The sequence below is a fragment of the Sus scrofa genome, chromosome 15, assembly GCF_054392235.1.
Source record: "Sus scrofa isolate SSC_HxYL_T2T_F1_AM1 chromosome 15, Sscrofa_HxYL_maternal_Yorkshire_Landrace_v2.0, whole genome shotgun sequence".
Classification (NCBI taxonomy): domain Eukaryota; kingdom Metazoa; phylum Chordata; class Mammalia; order Artiodactyla; family Suidae; genus Sus; species Sus scrofa.
In genome coordinates, this window is record NC_139397.1 from 79,924,685 (window position 1) to 79,943,477 (window position 18,793).

The 18,793-nt window shown below is 44.0% G+C and overlaps 1 protein-coding gene and 1 long non-coding RNA gene across 51 annotated transcripts in view; both read left to right on the forward strand.

The window, feature by feature from the left end:
* The window catches only part of PKP4 (plakophilin 4), a 249,850-nt gene extending 243,432 nt beyond the window's left edge, over positions 1-6,418 (forward strand). For 34 of the 50 annotated variants that reach the window (XM_085001127.1, XM_013984156.3, XM_085001128.1 and 31 more), the window contains 3 exons: positions 1,711-1,839; positions 3,550-3,623; positions 5,408-6,418. In XM_085001127.1, coding sequence (XP_084857253.1) covers positions 1,711-1,839; positions 3,550-3,623; positions 5,408-5,656 — 452 coding nt within the window. In that variant the 3' untranslated portion in view covers positions 5,657-6,418. The remainder of the gene's footprint in view (positions 1-1,710; positions 1,840-3,549; positions 3,624-5,407) is intronic. The other 16 variants (XM_085001133.1, XM_085001149.1, XM_085001151.1 and 13 more) reach the window with 3 other exon arrangements.
* The window catches only part of LOC146395936 (uncharacterized), a 1,175,949-nt gene that overhangs the window by 294,990 nt on the left and 862,166 nt on the right, over positions 1-18,793 (forward strand). The window lies entirely within an intron of this gene.

Below are 18,793 nucleotides of genomic sequence, written 5' to 3' on the forward strand. Positions count from 1 at the left end.
GAAAAGTAATATCTTTTTTTAATTTGGCTTTAAATCTCCCATTCAGACATATAAATATTATCTGTTGTATTCAACTGTGCTCCTGCTGACAGTCTCATTTCTCATGTGAACAAATATGACCAGAAAGACCAACATATGCCTGGTGGTTCCTGCCATATAATTGGATGTCTTCACTTGTACCAGGAATCTTTTTTTTTTTTTAATGATTTTTATTTTTTTTCCATTATAACTGATTTACAGTGTTGGAATTTTTAGAAATTTTCTTTGCCTACTGCATATGGCTTATATTTATATCTTAGCTTTTAAATCATGAGACCTCTGCTTGGTTTCTGACATTGTTGGTAGGCTCCTAGGTATAGCCTGAGGTTGCCTTCTTTACACAAATGATCAGGATTCTTTAGGGACTTAGGAAGAAAGTGCTAGCGGAAGCAAGAGATTTAGCTGCTTAACAAAAGGCATATGGACAGGCAAAAAAATAATTTCAGACAAATTAGGACTTAGTTACTAAGCAGTGAACTTGTTTTGAGGACCTCTTAAATATACCTTTATATTTATCAGGAAGCCCTGTCCAAGTTCCTAGGACGCTCTCCAGATTCCACTGGAAGGCAGATATAATTCACATTTGTTTCTCCAGTTATTCTGAGGGCTGATCAAACATCCCTCGGCACTAGTGAGGTATCCACCTATGGGCGCATCTCACTGCCTCGCTGATGTCATTGTGGGAGGCAGGTGGGGATATCCTGTGCCCTGCTACCTTCCTGAAAGTAAGCAGGATGGGAAGCACGTGGACACCACCCTTGTACGCTCACCCTATGTTACTGAAGTGACTTTCTTGGGGAAATATTTTGACATCAGTCTTCCTCTGAAAGCATCAATGCATGCAAATGCTGGTGACAGGGACTGGGGGCTGCTGCTTTCCAGTGGACTCAGTGATCACCCTTATTTATAATTAACTTCAGCACAAGCAAGATGATTTTCTAGTGAAAAAAAGATGTGCAGTGTTTCCTTCTGTGCACAAATGTCCTACAGGCAACACATGGGTAAATAGGTTATTATTAAATGTTTGTCTCCAGCTGGGATAAAAAAGCTGGGCTTTTGTGAGGCTAGGCTTCTTAGCACCATGAGCTTCTTGATGAGCCAGGCTTATTGAATTTATAAATTTCCCTGACAGCTGATCGCCATAAAAAGAATTATAAATTTATGGGCTGGGCACTCTTATTCAAACTCATTTAGAGATGCAGATATTTTTGAAATCATCAGAAATCAAAACAAGCCATAAAACATCCATTTACTGAAGAACTATACGTAAAGGATAATAGATGGGTGTAACACAAGCAACTGAACTGAGATCATAAAGTTGCAAATGGAACTTGGGCACGACTGGGAATTACCATCCCTCAGTTTCAAAGGCTTAAGCAGGTCATTGAGACACCCCCTCCCCCATCTCAGTGGAGAAATTGCACGATCCCTGCCCAATGTGGTGGCTGACAGTGCTGATCCTTGCAGTGGCCGACCTGCAGGTCACCTTCCAGGAACTGGGGCTGGCTGCCCTTTAATCACAGCACCTCTAAGAGTTGACTGTAGTGCCAGGCACGTGCACTTCTAATTACTTTGTTTTTCCAGAGAGGACTTTCTAGAGACACTGACAGTCTGATTTCTCTTCTCTCTTTCTCTCTCTCTCCCCCTCCCTCCTCTTGCCTCTCCCTTCAGTCGGCAGCACCTCTTCCTCACCAGCACTGTTAGGAATCAGAGACCCTCGCTCTGAATACGATAGGACCCAGCCACCTATGCAGTATTACAGTAGCCAAGGGGATGCCACTCATAGAGGCCTGTACCCTGGTAAGACGCCAGTTGGGTGTGTGATAGAGTATCTCGAAAAGCCGTGGGTCCCCAGGCACACGGCCAGTGGCCTGGGAGGTAACCTCTGCCTGCAATGAGATGGTCCCCCAGCAGCAAACACTGGTCCAGCCTCTCTATCTTCTGCTTCAGGGGCTGTTGCCTTTTTTGCTTGTTTTACTTGAAATAAGCTAAGGTGGTGGTCTGGTGACCACAAATAAAAAGAGCACTGTCTCCAAATGAGAAAGCATTTCTGGCTACGCAGCAGCGCTGGCCCTTTGTCCTGCCCCACCCTGCCCGAGCAGTCTTGCGCTGTGTGTTCCGGGGTCCCCGAACCCTGAGCTCTGTGACACCTGGCAGGGCCACATCTCCTGGACCAGCTCATAAATTCAAACCTGCGGATGGAGATCAATTCCATTTACATTCTCATGGGAAAGAGTTTGAATGAATAACAAAATATACAGTGTAAGTCTCCTCAGAGTGACTATTTTTTAAGAATAACAAAAGTGATGTTGTATAGCATTAATATTTTTATGTCCTATTCAGAAAGCCATGCATATAATTTATTTAAAGAATGACAACCTGAAGGGTTACCAAGATTCATATTGTCTCCATTCTCAACTATCTTGCAAATTAGAACCACTTTAGAGGCTTCAAATAAGGCAGTGTGAGCTACCAAAAAAAAAAGAAAACTCCTTTCTCAAAAAACCTATTTATTAAAAAGAAATAAATAAAAGCTGGTGGCAATTTAACAACTGCTGGGGGAGCAGTCTCAGTTGTGCTGTTGTCTTTGAAATTGTGATTTCACAGGACTGTTTACTAATCGACTATTGTTACTATGGCAATTAATAGCTCAGAAAATTGCAGATGCTACATTTCAGACATCAAGCTCTTTGCAGAGGAAATGCACAGACCAACCGAAGTGCATTGGTGCTTCAGGTCTGCAGCAGCCTGCTTTATTTTAAAGACCGCCTCCTTAGCATGCGCGCCCTTCTGTATCTTCTTTGCTTGCTTCAATAAACTAATTTGCCTCAAATATGTTTCATTTTCCTCATTAAAAAATAAAATAAAATCTCTGCTAGCCTTAACAATGCTAGAAGGGTAACCAGTGACAGCATCAGGAATCTGCCGTAGACTCCTAAAGACAGCTCTCTGATACCCAGGTTCTTTTTGTTTCAAAACATACTTAAACATGGCCTCCACGCGGCCACCCTGCTTGGAACACACCTGTGCCTGCTCCTTCCAGACCTGGGATTCTGAATCAAAGCTGTTCTAAAGGCCCGGAGCTTGTTCTGCTGTATTTCCCTCCCCGCATCTGACCCAGTGCACTAGCTCAGAGCCCTGGAAAAGCCACGTTCCTCGGCTCAGGGGACAAGTCTGCTGTCAAGAGCCACCAGTTCAGTGCTCCCCACAGTGACCAGAGGTTGAGAAGGAACCCTTTGCGGATGAGCTATGCATTAGCATTGCTTTTTGGTAAAACACACAGCCTCTTTTTTTTTTTTTTTTTTTTTTTTTTTTTTGGCATATTCATCAGCCTTTACTGAATAGCCCTGGGGTAAGCAGCAGGCAGGCTTCATCCAGGGAACCCAAGCTGCTGACTGTCCGGGTCTGTGCTGGCAGCGGGGGAATCCAGGGCCTGTCAGGGAGTCCACACCACCTAATGGACCGCAGTAATGAGCACTAGTTTTAATTTCATAAAATATTTTCTTACAGGCTCCAGCAAACCTTCACCAATTTACATCAGTTCCTATTCCTCACCAGCAAGAGAACAAAATAGACGGCTACAGGTGAATTTGCAATGTCATTTTTACAGAAGGCCGATTAGCAGGGATGAACACAGTAAGGGGTCCGCGTGGGTTGACTCACCTGAGCTGGGCCGACACAGCAGGGGCCCAGGAGCTTTCCTGGGGATCTCTGCTCCTCGGAAGCTCATCCATGGTTTATGCAGATCACTTCCACAGTAGCCTCATGTCCTTGAGGAGGACTGAATTGGTACCACCATGCCCCTGACGGGCACCAACTGAGAAGTCTTACACTCCTATTCTTTGCCCAACAGTCTTCTTTTCCCTCTTTTTTTTTTTTTTTCTTTTTTTTTCTTCTTGTTACTTTCTAAGATCTCTTCCATCCTCTGGATGGGGAAAGGTTGGTAAGCACACCTCATTCTCTCATCTCATCCTTCTCTTTTTCACACGTACACCTCTTCCTCCATCTTCATGACTCCCTCCCATCCAAGCCACCATGGTTTGAATACACTTGAGGCCACAGCCAGATTTCTGGTATTCTCTGAGGTCAAAGTAGACTCAGGCCTGTGGGGATGAACCCCACCGTCCACCAGAGTGGGGACTAGTGGTGGTAACATTCAATCTCCACTTTCGGGGTCGGGGGGGCCTAAAATTCATTTTGGTCTTGCCTGATGCCATGTCCACCTAGGTCATTTGTTCTCTCCTCTTACCTTCCAGTAATACATGAGCAATTGGGGCTTCCCAAATGAACCTATATCCTGCTCTGCAGATGAGGATGCTCGTAACCTCCTTCCATTTTGTCGTCTTTGCTCTGTAAATAGAAGAACCTCTCCAGTTGTCATAATCTCTGCTGTAGTTTTTTAGTTAGGAGACGTAGCCTCAGAATCATAAGTCTAAGTTAAAAAAGCAAGTTTAGCTCTGATATGCTTATAATATTAGAAATGCACATAGTTCCAGAACATGGTATTGATATCTCTGTGATAAATTTGTTACATTTTAAGTTGGGGACTTGGGCTTGATTAAGAGGAGAGATAGGCATTCGAACCATTGCAGTTTTTCTCCAAACCTATTTGAAGAAATTCATGTGGGGTCAGCAATAAGACCAGACAAAAGGAAGTGGGGGCAGGGTGTGGATGCCCACATATTTCACCTTGCTTCCTTACAGATGGATTGTCTCTCAGCCCCAGCTTGGAGAAGTCTTTTCCTTTAGGATTTTATTTGCTCAAGTATCTCTTCTAATTATACTCCTCTCCTGCCTAGAGATTGCTTATTCCTTTAAAAGCACACTCCAGTTTCCAAAGTGTAACTGCTCTTCACCAAACTACATTTTTCTTCTAAAACAGAAGGATAGATTTGATTTTCATCTCTGAGGTAAAAGTTTTAAAAGATGGTTCAGCAATTATACAACCATCCAAAGCCCAAATATCCAGCCTTTCACTAAATTCATAATGTGCCACTGGTTCTCCTGTATCAAGGCAAAAATCAAGGGCACCCTTTCCTTGGGCATGCCCAGGACCTCCACAGCAGAACACAGAACTCTAGTGACAGAGAGGTAGCCAAGGGCTGTCTCAGCTTCTCCCAAGGCACTGACTTTTGAAGGCCATAAGATAGGACTTGAGCAAACTGCCAGCCCACCTGTAGACATAGTTTAAGACCCTTATATCCACTAGAAAACATACTGTGTGCGCCAGAAACAACTTTCAACCATAAATACACAAATACCAAATACTGCTTTAAAAATATGAAGCAGGAAGCCCATATTAATTTTTCCCTAAACATGTGCTTCCAAAAATTGCCTTGATTTATTTGCTCTTTCATTTTGTCAACAGCATCAACAGCTGTATTATAGTCAAGATGACTCCACCAGAAAGAACTTTGATGCATACAGATTGTATTTGCAGTCTCCTCATAGCTATGAAGATCCTTATTTTGATGACCGAGTTCACTTTCCAGCCTCTACTGATTATTCAACACAGTATGGACTGAAATCGACTACAAATTACGTAGACTTTTATTCCACTAAACGACCTTCTTACAGAGCAGAACAGTACCCAGGGTCCCCGGACTCGTGGGTGTAGCATCGACATGCTCGGAGAGGAACTCTTTCTTTCTAACCTTGTTTGGGTTGAGATGAGAAGTCCGTCTTGCTGATTTGCTGATGAAATGTGAAAGTGACATGGAAGGAACGTGTGAAGAGCATATTTTTTTTCTTTTTTGAGGAATTATCAGGGAAGTGAGGCAACCTTTGGGAGAGAGGACTTTCTAAGCTCTACTTAGGTGTTAGATCTAATCACTTGTAGATTCTATAGTCTGGTGAAGGTGTGGGCGATGTGATGAGAGGTTTGAGAAATGGGTGAAATGAGATGGGGGACGTGTAGGTCAAATCAAATTAAAGATGATTTTTTTAATGTGAATAGAGTTATGTTCTGATAGTTTGTACAGAAAAAAAAATAATAAAATGGATGCCCTTCATGTTTTATTGCTATTACTAAATGTCAAGATTGTATGCTATTATGTCTTGTAAATTTCTTTTGTTGGTGTAAATATGGAAATGCCACATTGGTTAAGTGCCATCATTTGTAATGCAGTGTGTCATTTGAAAGGAGATTTGAAGAAACTGACAGCTTAAAAAAACAAATGGGAAACCCAAGGAATTGTGAGGAGTTAAAAACAAACTACAACACCCTATGTTTTCAAAATGAATAGTGTACCCTTTGAAGCACAAATCCAGTCTGGTATAGCAGCGCCATGCCCATTCCCTGTCTCTTTCATAGGACACTTCACTGCCATTTTCTATGCACACAAAAGAAAAATAAATGTGGAAATTTCATCCTTGGAAATTCGTTCCCTGTTTTTTTTGGGGGGTTGGTTTTTTTGGGTTTTTTTTTTATTCTGTATGATATGGAGAAGGAGATTTTTAAAATACAAGTCTGGAGTTCCAGCTGTGGCACAACGGGAGCAGCAATGTCTTGGGAGCACTGGGACTTGGGTTCCAGCACAGTGGGTTGGGGATCCAGTGCTGCCACAGCTACAGCTTAGTTCACAGCTGCAGCTCTGATCTGATCCCGGCCCAGGAGCTCCATGTGCCTCAGGGAGGCCAAAAAAAATTTTTAAAAATTAAAATGTGAATCTAGTTGCATGTTGGAAACAAATCCATCCAACTATTCTGGACTTATTCCTAGTTATGTACAGTTAGTACACTTTGTGAGATGGACTATACCAAAGAATGAAGCTGTAAACTTTCCTCCTCTTTATCTGTCTTAGTATTTATATTTCTTGGAATCTGTTTTTAATCTAATGCCCATTACCATTTTATTGCATTTTTTCCAGACTGCTGTATGTTTAACACCACTTTTCACCAAAGAGAAAAATACCTCTGGCAGCTCAGCCCTAACTAAATTGACAGACTCCCTCTGACATTTTAAGAACTCCATAACTACATAAGAACAGTGGTTGGGTGCTTATTGGTTGGCACCAATATAATAAACACTAAATAATTATTTTGCTGAGTAATTCCATACCGCACAATAATTCCTGGCTGAGAGATGGGGTAGGGAGGCCCTAGCAGACATGGCAGGCAGGGGTCTTGATAAAACCAAATTGCATTACTTCTAAGCTTTTCTCCATCCTTGGAGATAACAAGGGCTCCAGCCCCAGGAGTCCCCAGGTCTGAGGCCTTCCCAAGTCTCCTGGTTTCCACTCTGGATCTAACATGGGAAACAACCCATATGGCAAGTCAAACCCAGAGGTGTTGACTTAGCCCAGTATATCCTGCAAATGTGATACAACGTGTGTGCTTACATTTGTGACTGTACATAGTCCCAAGAGAAAAGGGCTTTCCCTGGCTGAATGGTGCGCAACACAAGATAAGGTGCCAAAGTGAAGTGGAAACACGCATATAAGCAAAAAGATTCCTAAAGTCTGCCAATGGGGTGCCTTTCTGATGTGCGGGCTTTCTGAATTGACACCAGAGCCAGTTACCACAATGTGACCACCCCGCTGCCCCTCTGACAGAGGCTGCTGGATTTCTCCAAAGAATTAGCATAAGGACTTCGGAGCTACCTGGCATCCATTTGAGTTTGAACCTGAACCTGTTTTTGTTAAAGGTCCACCCCCTGGAGTTCTTATAGCTTAGCAGTTTAAGAACCCAACTAGTATCCATGAGGACGTGGGTTCGAACCCTGGCCCCGCTCAGTGGGTTAAGGATCCGGTGTGGCTGTGGCTGTGGCGTAGGCCAGAGGCTACTGCCCAGATTCAACCCTCTAGCCTCAGAGCTTCCAAAGGAGAAAAAAAAAAAAATATTCTCAGCCTTAAAGGCCCATTCCTCCCCCCACCCCACAACGGACAATCTATAGCTGGCCTGCACTCATTGACAGCGACAGCTGCTTTCAGTGAACTCATTAGCCTTTGAAGTAACTTTGGGGACCCAGGTCCCCTCCCCTGACAGGCAGCATTTCAAAAACTGATCCAAGTTTGGGTTGCAAAGAACTCATGTGGGCCTCCAGCCAGACCTCACACTGAGGCCAGAAAGAAGCCTGTGGGTGAAGACTGGGCCAGAAATCAGATGCCCTCTCAGGCTTCTCCCTTGTGAGTGCAAGAAAAACAGCAGAACCTGAAAAGCATAAGACTGCATCAAGGATGAAAAAGCTGAGCCAACTCTCCCTCCAAGGTATAGGAATTAAAAAGCTCTGCTAAGAGTATCCCATCATCATGGCGCAGCACATACAAACCTGACTGGTATCCATGAAGATGCATGTTCGATCCCTGGCCTCACTCAGTGGGTTAAGGACCCCACGTTGCTGTGAGCTGTGGTGTAGGTCACAGACATGGCTCAGATTCCGAATTGCTGTGGCTATGGCATAGGACAGCGGCTACAACTCCAATTGGACCCCTAGCCTGGGAACCTCCATATGCCTCAGGTGCAGCCCTAAAAAGCGAAAAAAAAAAAAAGCTCTGCTAAAATAAAGCTGACTTTCTGCTGCTGCCGAAAACATAGCATGATGGAGAATTCAGCCCTCAGGAAGAGGGCTGCGGTTCTGCTCAGCCAGGGTCATCGTACCTCCAACCCCATCTTGAAGAGTCAAGACTGACCTGAGCCAGTGTCGGTCGGTGACCAGTGTGTCTCCACTCTGACCACAGCTTTCACAAATAGGAGGGCCCCACCCTGACCGATGGAAGCCCCAGGAGGTGGAGTCCAGACATCGTGTTCTCGAGAAACTCTCTAGCTGGCTGTAGTCTAGAGTCAAGGTGAGAGGCACCTGGGCCTGCACGCCCTTCCCCTCATTACCTTCCTGCCCTGTGACCTGAAATTTTCATGGTTGGAATTTGGGGTGTGGAGTTTACCTGGAAGAGAATGATAGAGATTTGGAGTGTTAAATATGAGATCGTAAACTCTGAATGTCGATCGTGAGTTTTTCTTCTTTGCCCATGCATACTTTTTTAAAAGTTATGAAAGCCCAGCAGTGTTTCATGAGTGTCAGAAATGATGACCTCACATAACTCTCTCAACCATCCATCCTGGCCATTGTCCCCATAATTGCTGATTCTCGTAGAGCAATACCTCTAGTTTAATTTATCTAGCACTCACAATGGGCTACTAGTATCAGAGACATTATCATTTACACTCTCACAGCAAACAGACGAAATCTGTACTAATAGTCCGCTTTACAGGTCCTGAAACAAACTTGGAGTAACTTGCTGATATAGTGAGTGGCAAGGCATGGTTAGGTAGCACCACAGTCTACCTTAAATGCAATGTCAATGTTTTCAAAATTCAGAAATTTGAGCTCCAACTGAACTATTATTTTCCTGAAAATTTTTCATCATTGTCTCAAATTTGCCAAAGGAAACTTTATCACAAAGTAAAAACTGTCATCACTTGCCATAAATTAAAAAATCTCGTTTAACTATTAAACAGACAAAAATCTATGTGCCACCAAAAGTCATTGTGTACCACCAACGGTGTTACATGAACCTCATTTTTGGAATTGTGGGTCCTGATCATCCTGATGTGTGTGATGATTTAGGTTAAGCTGAGAACTCCCCTGAAAAGAACTTTGTAAACCATGTCGATCAACATAGGCCCATTAAAACAACCTTCCCATTTTGGAGCCTCAGCAATGCCTTTGGAGGACCAGGTATCTAAATCCACTGGATGGTGGTTTGATTTCCATGATCAAATTAGATTATAAGGAAAAAATATTTGCAACTTTGGCCATTGCTGCTCACTTCAACTTTTCTTTTTTTAATTTTTGTAATGGCATTATGCATCATAGCTAAAAGCTGGAAACAGTCCAAATCTCCAAAACAAATCGGAGTATACTCATGCAATGGATTACTGGTCAATAATAAAGAATAAACCACAGACACTCATAATAACCTGCATGAATCTCAAAAACATACTCAAAAGACACAAAAGAGTGCATACTGAAGGATTCTATTTTAAGAACAAAAATCATCTATGGTGATAGAAATCCAAACCACTATTGCCTATTGGGGTACCAATACCTAAAAGGGTATTGATTAGAGAACTTTAGGAGATGATGAAAATGCTCTGCATCTTGCTTGAGGTGATACTTACATAAGTGGATACATTTATCAAAACTCATTAAAATGTAGATATAAGGTCAATTTCATCATATGTAAAGGTTATTCCAATAAAAAATAGCAACATTCAAAAGTTACTGAAGAAGGGGAGTTCCTATCGTGGTTCAGCGGAAACGAATCTGACTAGTATCCATGAGGATGCAGGTTTGAACAATGGCCTCGCTCAGCTGATTAAGGATCCAGCATTGCCATGAGCTGTGGTGTAGGTCGCAGACACAGCTCCAATCTGGTGTTTCTGTGGCTGTGGTGTAGGCTGGCAGGGCAGCTGCAGCTCTGATTTGACCCCTAGCCTGGGAACCTTCATATGCAGGTGCAGCCCTAAAAAGACAAATAAATAAATAAATAAATAAATAAATAAATAAATAAAAAGAAAGAAGTGATGACCTTGTCTGAGACTATTTTTTTATAACCTAGAATCAAAGTTACTGATCTCTTGAGAAAAAATCCAATTTATATATTTCCAACCTTATAAAACATCTACTTACAGTGGTTTCTCACACAAAAGATTTTAGCACAAAATTCTTTGTATTTATATACACCAGCCTATTTAAAAGCTGACGGCTTACTTAAGTTAAACAAAATTCTAGAAAATTTGTTTGAAAAGCACGATATGGGAGAGTCCTTTTGAATGAGCTATGATTGGACAGATTTATGTGTGCGCTGACAAGAAAGTAAGTTGAGACATAAAACTCAGGCTCATGTTTAAACATGTTTCCAAGAGAGAGAAGTGTGTCGCCCCTTTTATCTAATGATCCAAAGAGATGTGTAAATAAACACCTCACCCACCTGGGTGCTACCCAAGCCACAGGGAAGGAGTGTGGGAAAGGAAGCCTTTCAGCAGAGCGCCAGAGAGGTGTTAGCGGAAAAACAAACAGGTCAGTGAAATCAGAGGTGGAGCCGCTAATAGGATTTTTTAACTGCAAATGCAAGGCAGACTGAATTCAAAGAGGATCTTTGCAGTCAAGGAATTCCTTGCAGAAGACCAAGTAAACAGTCTTAATTAGTGTGCAACTGGTGAGGGGGTTGAAGAAGAATAAAGGATGTGAGGCATGCTGAGGATTCCATAGGGAGCTTCCATCCTGCCAGAAAGCTGCCCTCTGCTGACCTACGCAGAGGCTAGGGGCTGGGCTGAGCCTCAGAGACCATGTGCAGTCATAGGCTGCCACCCACACAGAGAAATTTCTCAGCTGGGGCTTGTCAATTCTGCCTCCCTTTAGAAGATCCTGACTTTTGACTCCAGACTTACCCCTATGATAGCAGTTTGCTGTTATTCATCTGTGTGGTGGCTTGACTTGGCTCGCTGTCTTTACAAATGCACTTATTCGGGGCAATCTTTCAAGGCTGCAGACACAAAAAAGGAAATTATTAGCAACCAAATTATGACTTGAATTGTATCTGTTTTAGTGCTTTTCCCTGTTTTTATGTCAGCAGCTTCAGTGGAAGCAGCTGGCATGTCCCCTAAGTGGCTATTTGTGTCCATTGCTGTTGCCTAATTCTTACTTGAAATCACTAAAAAGCATTTTGTGTTGTCATAATCATATGCATGAGCTATAACTAGCTCTTTTATTATTAAAGCCCCATCCAATGGTTGGAGGAATTTTGAAAAATGTACAATGGGCTATCTCACCCTCCATTCATGCCCAGTGATCCCAGAGGTGATCAGTGTGTTATCTCGTAAAATAAATTCCACACAACTTGTGGAGGGTCAAAGGGGTAATTCTGAGATCAGTGGGCAAATCTCCAATTCTTCCTTCAGAAATCTCCTATCACTGTTTATTTGCTTCCCCAAAGGCAATACTCCTGACATGTGCCTTTATTTGCTGGTGATGAAATATAATGTGCTCCAATGCTTTGATGAGCTGCCATCCACTGAAAACCAACCTAATAAAATGACTTCAGGGAGGATGGTGCCCTTCCAGGGTTCTGCAGTTTTGGTGGCCATCCCATCCAATCCTAAGGAACTCTCTCTTCCTTTTCAGGTGTAAGAATGAGTATAGTGAAGCGTGCCCAGCTTCCTGGGGGCCTAGAAGAAAGGATTCAACCCAGATGGGCTCCAGGTTGGAAATGACCGTACTGGGAGGTGGGGGGGAATCTGGCCATTCTAGAAATGGTTATGCTATGAGGAATGCATTTCAAGCCTTTACAAAATGTTTTGTAACAGAACACTGTAAACCAACAATAATGGAAAAAATAAAAATCATTTAAAAAAATATTTTGTGAAAACAAAACAGGAAGCACATTGTACAGTGGAATGATTAAAATATTTACTTATCCACCAATATCACTGCAATCATGGCTGGCCTCAGTGGCCAGAAATCTTTTTGTCCCTGAACCATGATCTAAAGACAATGGTGTGTTTTATTTTGCAATAATCAGTTTGCAAATAATTAGGTGCCATCTTTTTCCACTTTTATTGCTTGTATCCTGCTTTTTAATCACTTCCTTGATAATTAACACTTCTGTGGAGAAAAGCTATCAGAGGAAAGGCGAGGTGATATTGAAAATGATCAGGCCTGTCACGATGTAACATCTTAATTAGAGAAGAGCTGGCCCAACACCACCTGGAACTACTAATAGTATCCTCTGAGGCCACATCACTGGATTGTGATCATGACATATCATCACTGAGGAATGATATTTGGCTGATGATAAAAAAAATCCCCCCAAATTGTGACTTCAACAAGATGAGTTATAGAAGGTCTTAGATGTGTTTTCTCCTTCACATATCGAAATTAACAAAGACAGTCCGAGGCTAGTTAGGTGCTTCTACAACGTTCTCAGGGACCCAGACTCCATCCTAATCTCTGAACATGGCCCTCGCCCTCAAGATTTTCCATCTGTCTGCTGGAGATCCAGCCATTACATCCTCATTACTCAACAAAGAGAGGCCCTCATTCCTCAACTCAATTGTCAGGGAATGTAGAACCTGCCAACTGAGTCAGCTTCTTAAAAGAGCTTTCCTAGACTCCAACCCATAATCTCATTGGAAGAGTAATTTCACCTGGACTCATGGCTGTTTCTGCTCATGTAAGGGTTCTTTTAGAAGAGGGGATGGATAAGGGGAAAGCTCTATAAGTCTCTGCCCAAGATACAGATGATGCTATGAGGGGATCTCTACACTTCCATTACTTGGGTTCCTATGAAGATAGGCTCCAAGCCAAAGACCCGTGTTATATTAACTCTGCACGCAGGCAGAAGCCAATGTACCCATTCTTCTCTAAACATGAAAGATAAAGCGGAATAAAATGTCTCAAGCCCAGGCTGTCATAAAAGCAAGACTCCCTGGTAGGTCAGCTTCAAGTTACTGCCTCATATTATAGTTTAGATGTTACCCATGGAAAGCCAGCTACCATCCGTAATCTATGGTCTGAATCCCTGCCCTCTTGTGGCTTCCAATCTCTGAGGGGCTGAGCTGCAGGCATACTCAGAAGAGCCTCTGGGATTAAGGGGTGGGACCCTGGGCCCTTCTCCCCACTGTCTCGAAAGCAGCCCACCATGAGTAGCTTTCTATATATATGTCCATGTAAGACTATTTTAGCAGCTGAAAACAAAAGTAATGAATCCATTGTGTGGCCAGTAACTGACCTTGTGAGCAGCTCCCTGGAGGTCTGTGTGTGCTCCTCAATGGCAAGCCTGGTGGGTCACAGAAGTGGGGACCTCCCTAAGCCACCCAGTCACTTCCACTTACCACAGGTCTGTGGAGCATCCCTGACAACGTCCTAGGCACAGTGGGGAAAGCAGAAGCTGATGAGGCTGCCGTTACCCCAAGCACCTGCCTCCCCCTGAGTCCATCAGAGTAGACCTCGGCCATCAAGTCAGCTATCCAGGTAAAACCTCATAGAGCAAGAGGGACTCAACTTCAGGTTAATTAACTTCAGGTTAATTCTAAGCGAAGGCTCCAGGAAACAAGTGGAGCTAAGGAGAAAACCAGCTGAACCCAAGGATGGGAAGAGGGTCAAATGGAAAAGGCAGAAAGCAGCAGCAATGAGTTCTTCTCCCTGGTTTGGGTAAGAACAAATTTCCTAATAATAACCCTCTGCTGAATGTTTACTAGAATATTGGGTGTCAAGGGTTATGCTAAGTGTTGCTTTATCCGCATTAGCCCATTTAATCTTGATAACAACCCTAAAACAATGTGCAAGAGAAAACTGTGCACAAAAATGGAGCATGATTAGCTCAAGGTCGTATCAATCAGAGATTTTTTTGTTGGATTCGAGAGCCCCCATCAGCCCTTCTGGGTCTCTCTGAGGAAGCAGAAGAGCAGTCACCTCCATCCTTCACATGACATAGGTTTATGCTAAAGTAAACCCATGGACAAACCCTCTCCCAGCTGGGAATCCCCTTCCAGCTTCCTACCAGCTTCTGGGTCAAATTAAGCTCAAAGAATGCAAATTAGTTTTAATGTGACTTAGCAAAGATAGCGAGGAAAATACTTTTACAGGCTCAAATCAAAGTGGGTGTTTTTAAAACTATAGAAAACTATAAAGTGACTTGTTTACAAATTATGGTCTAAGTTTTGACAGATATGCAGCAAAAGACCTCATAGGATAAAATGAACACCAGACAGCACCTTCCCAATTAAGCCAATCCACTGCCACCAGCCCAGCCTATAGGAGCAACTCAGCTGGGAACGTTTGAGGCCTGGGCAGGAGGAGGGGCAGGGCGCCCAGCCGTTCAGCCTGGGAAAGGGGCCAGCAATGGCAGTCTCCAAGCCAGAGAAGGGCCCTACCCCCTGCCCTAGGCTTTGTGGAGAAAACCCATTCCCGAACATTGGTTGACTTACAAGCCTGCAGGTCTAAAAAGGGAACTGTGAATATTCTGGAAGGTTTTGAAAGAAACTTTTTATCTCTCTCCTCACTCTTCACTCACTCTTTACTCCTCAGCCTCTTCAAGGGCAGAGGAGGGACTAATGAGCCTAAGAAAAGCGGAGGTAAGCTCAGGGCCCATAGCTGCCTGGGGTGAATGCACAGAGGGTGGGATGGCCAGGAAGTGCTGCACTCAGGGATCTCAGAAGTCCTGGTGGGGTGAGTTCAGAAAGCTAGAGAAGCCTGCTTTTTGCTCTGGTTCAGGCTACCCGCGTCCCCAACGAGAACACTGACCTGCCTTTGAATACACAGAACTCCTGTGTGTGTCGCTCTGTGGTTCTGACCTCAGAGAGGAGTGTGTCTGGCACATCTAACCCCTAGGGCTTCCTCCTCCTCACACGGAGACCAGACTGAATCTTAAGATGTAAAACAGGCCTCCTCCCTAGGAAAAGATAGGGAGAGGGTTTGTCTTGGATGCCTGGGGAACAGACAGCATACCCCGAGGGCAGGTGCCCCCTTGCTAACCCCCGCAGCACTGGAAATCCTGGAAACCGAGCTCCCCTTCTGGAGAAACTGGAGCACACCAACCTGAGCATGAAGCTGGATTTCCCACTTCTCCCCTCGCATGCCCTCGTGGAATTTCAGACAGACAAGTCCATAGTGCAGGTCTGAGCTGACCTACCCACCTCAGCTGGATACGGGAAGCAAGGCTAGAGAGGCAGGTGTGGAGGGCATCCTGAAGGAGGCGGCCCCACCCAGCACTTCCTGCGCAGCTGCAGAACCCCGGGGGTGGGGGGTGTCCCCACAGACCAGTGCCCCCACCCCCAAGGCGCCTCAGCCCCAAACTTATGCGTGGATCCATAATCATGCTTTGTCTCAGACACTGAGCAAACCCCTTTGCGTGGATTATCTTGGCCACTGAGACCCTGTTTTTCAGGAGAGGAAGCCCAGACAAGGGAGGTTAAGAAACTCACTCCAAGTGAGAGTGTCTGCCTCCAGAGCCACTTTCCTAAATGAGCATCAGGCTCTCACCTATGAGATGGGTGACTGCCCCTCTGCCAGTAGAGCCGGCAAGGAGAGGTGGGAGCTTTCCCAGCAGCCACAGACCTGTCATCATTTGTGGCCCAAAGTGGAACCACCTGGATGCAGCTTCCTGTTTTGTGACGGAGTGGGAAAGGTAGGTCGGACCTGCCACTCTTCCTGTCTCTCAGTATTATTGCCCTCTCTTGGTGGGCTCTGTTCTTCCATGCCCAATATCCTGTGTTATTGCGGAAATATGGGCTGCCTCTGTACACCAATGGCAAATAGAAACTCAGAGAGAGTTAGAGGAAACAGAAGAAGTAGCTTTAATTGCCAAAGAGAGAACACAGCAGGCTAGCTCTTCAAGGACTGCGCCCCCTCTGGAAGAGGTAGTGAGGAGTCTCACAGTGTTCAAGGAGCAGGGAGTGATCAGCTCGTGGACATTTTCCTGACTGGTTGTGGGTGAGACAATTGGGAGTCAGCATCAGCAACCTTCTGGTTGCAACAGGTCTGGGGTCTATGCGCTTGTGGGCAGCATTCAGTTAACTTCTTCCACCAGGTGGGGGCTTCCGTACCTGCAAAACAGCTCCAAGGACATGACTCAGAATATTATCTCTAGTCCTTGGGAAGAACTAAAGGTCCTTGACTTTGTTGAATGGCTAAACTATTATTGTTCTGTCTTACTTGACTGTTGTCCTTTCTCTCTGTATTTTCTCACTTCTCTGATTAAACTGATTCCTTGACTAAAGTTTCTCTATGGACAAAAGGCAGGTAGAGGACATGAGTGGGGGTCCACCCTGGGAAGGCCTCACAGGGTTCTGCTGGGTTACAGTGTTTTCCCACTAGTTCCAGAAAGCTTCCTTTTCTACCTCCCCTGGGCTTCTGATCACCTCTCCATCCAACCCAATGGGGTGAATGCTTCCCAGCCCACTGCTACCCCCCACCAAACCCACATCTGCACACCTGGTGTGAGCCTGCAGCCAGCTCAAACCTCCCTCACAGGAGCAAGCAAGTGGATTCCGGGATACTAAGCAGCTCTCAGCACTCCAGACACCACTGCATCCTTCTGCTGAGCAAAGGAGTTTCCTGTGTTCCTTGGGAGGTTCATTCCACAAGTTGTCCCTAAGAAGAGTTTTGTAATCAGTAGGTCTGGAAAACAGCATAGTATCTCTCTCTCAGAGATTCGCAGTACCTTTCATGCTCATTTTGAGGGCCTTTTCTTTTAGGGAGTAGGTACCATTTTTAGAAACAGTGTTCAGTGGGACCCACTTCAGGCAAAATGAGAGTAGATAAAAGTTATTTTTCCCCAGTCATAGGTGGAGGTTCTTTTTTCCTTAAGTAGTCTACACTTTTATCATTAAAATACGCATTCATAGACTGTAAGGTCCCCTTAAATTCAAGAGAGCCTAGTTAAAATCTGAACCTATTTATTTACTCTATAGAGATAGGAAGGAGGCATACAACATGACCCAGAGGCACTGATGCTGAGTGATGGAGGGCTGTTCTGTACCCTCAATAATGTCATTAGTTCTCAAAGTTTTTGTCTCAAGACCCCTTTATATATTTTTTGTCTTTTTTTTTTTTTTTTTTTTTACCATTTCTTGGGCCGCTCCCGCGGCATATGGAGGTTCCCAGGCTAGGGGTCTAATCGGAGCTGTAGCCGCCGGCCTATGCCAGAGCCACAGCAACGTGGGATCTGAGCCATGTCTGGGACCTACACCACAGCTAACGGCAATGCCGGATCCTTAACCCACTGAGCGAGGCCAGGGATCAAACCTGCAACCTCATGGTTCCTAGTCGGATTCATTATCCACTGAGTCAAGACAGAACTCCACCTTTATATTCTTAAAAAAAAATATTGAGAACCTCAGAGAACTTTTATGTGGTTTATATTTATTGATGTTTATGTTATTAGAAGTTAAAATTCAGAAAAGTTTAAAGTATTTTAATATTTTATTTAAAAAACCCATTTACATGCTAACATAAATTACACATTCAAAAAAATGACTATCATTCTCCATAACAACAACAAAAATTCAGTAAGAAGAATGGCATTGTTTTGCATTTTTGCAAATCTCTTTAATGTCTGGCTTAATAGAAGACAGCTGTATTTTCATACCTGCTTTTGCATTCAATCTATTCTATCACCCTTCATGTGGGCTTCATAATGTGACACTGTATACTGGTGAGAGAATAAGAGTAAAAAGGAAAAGTCACATGTTAGTTCTATGCAGAGTAATTTTGACCTTGTGGAACATCTGAGAGGGTCTCTAGGACCCCAGGGTCTCTGGATCACACTTGGACAACCATTGCTTCAGATGATCATTCCATTTCCTTCTTACTCTGCATGTACCTGAGACTGGTGGGGGAAGGGTTCATCTCCTTGCATCCATGACCAAGGCATCCACCTCTCTGGGGGCCCTGTGGCCCTGGGCTGGCTGGTGCTCCTTACTCTCTTCTGCCCACCACTTTTCACAAGGGTTACTGGAGCCCAGTAGAGGAGGGATCATTTTGCATGTTATTGACTTAGAGTTTTGTAAAGAGCTTTGATATATAGAATTTCATTAAAACCAGAAGGTGCCCAAGGTAGCTGTTGTCCAAAGACAGATATTCAGTTCTTTTGTAAGTCACCCAATTCCTGCAAGAATGGAGTTAAGGTTTATCTATAATCCATGCCCTGTTCTACAGAATTTTGAGTGGGTCCATGATATAAGTGAGCCAAGAAGAGCTATCTTTTATTCTTCTTCACACATGGGAGGAGGATGAAACAGTGTTTCATCTTGG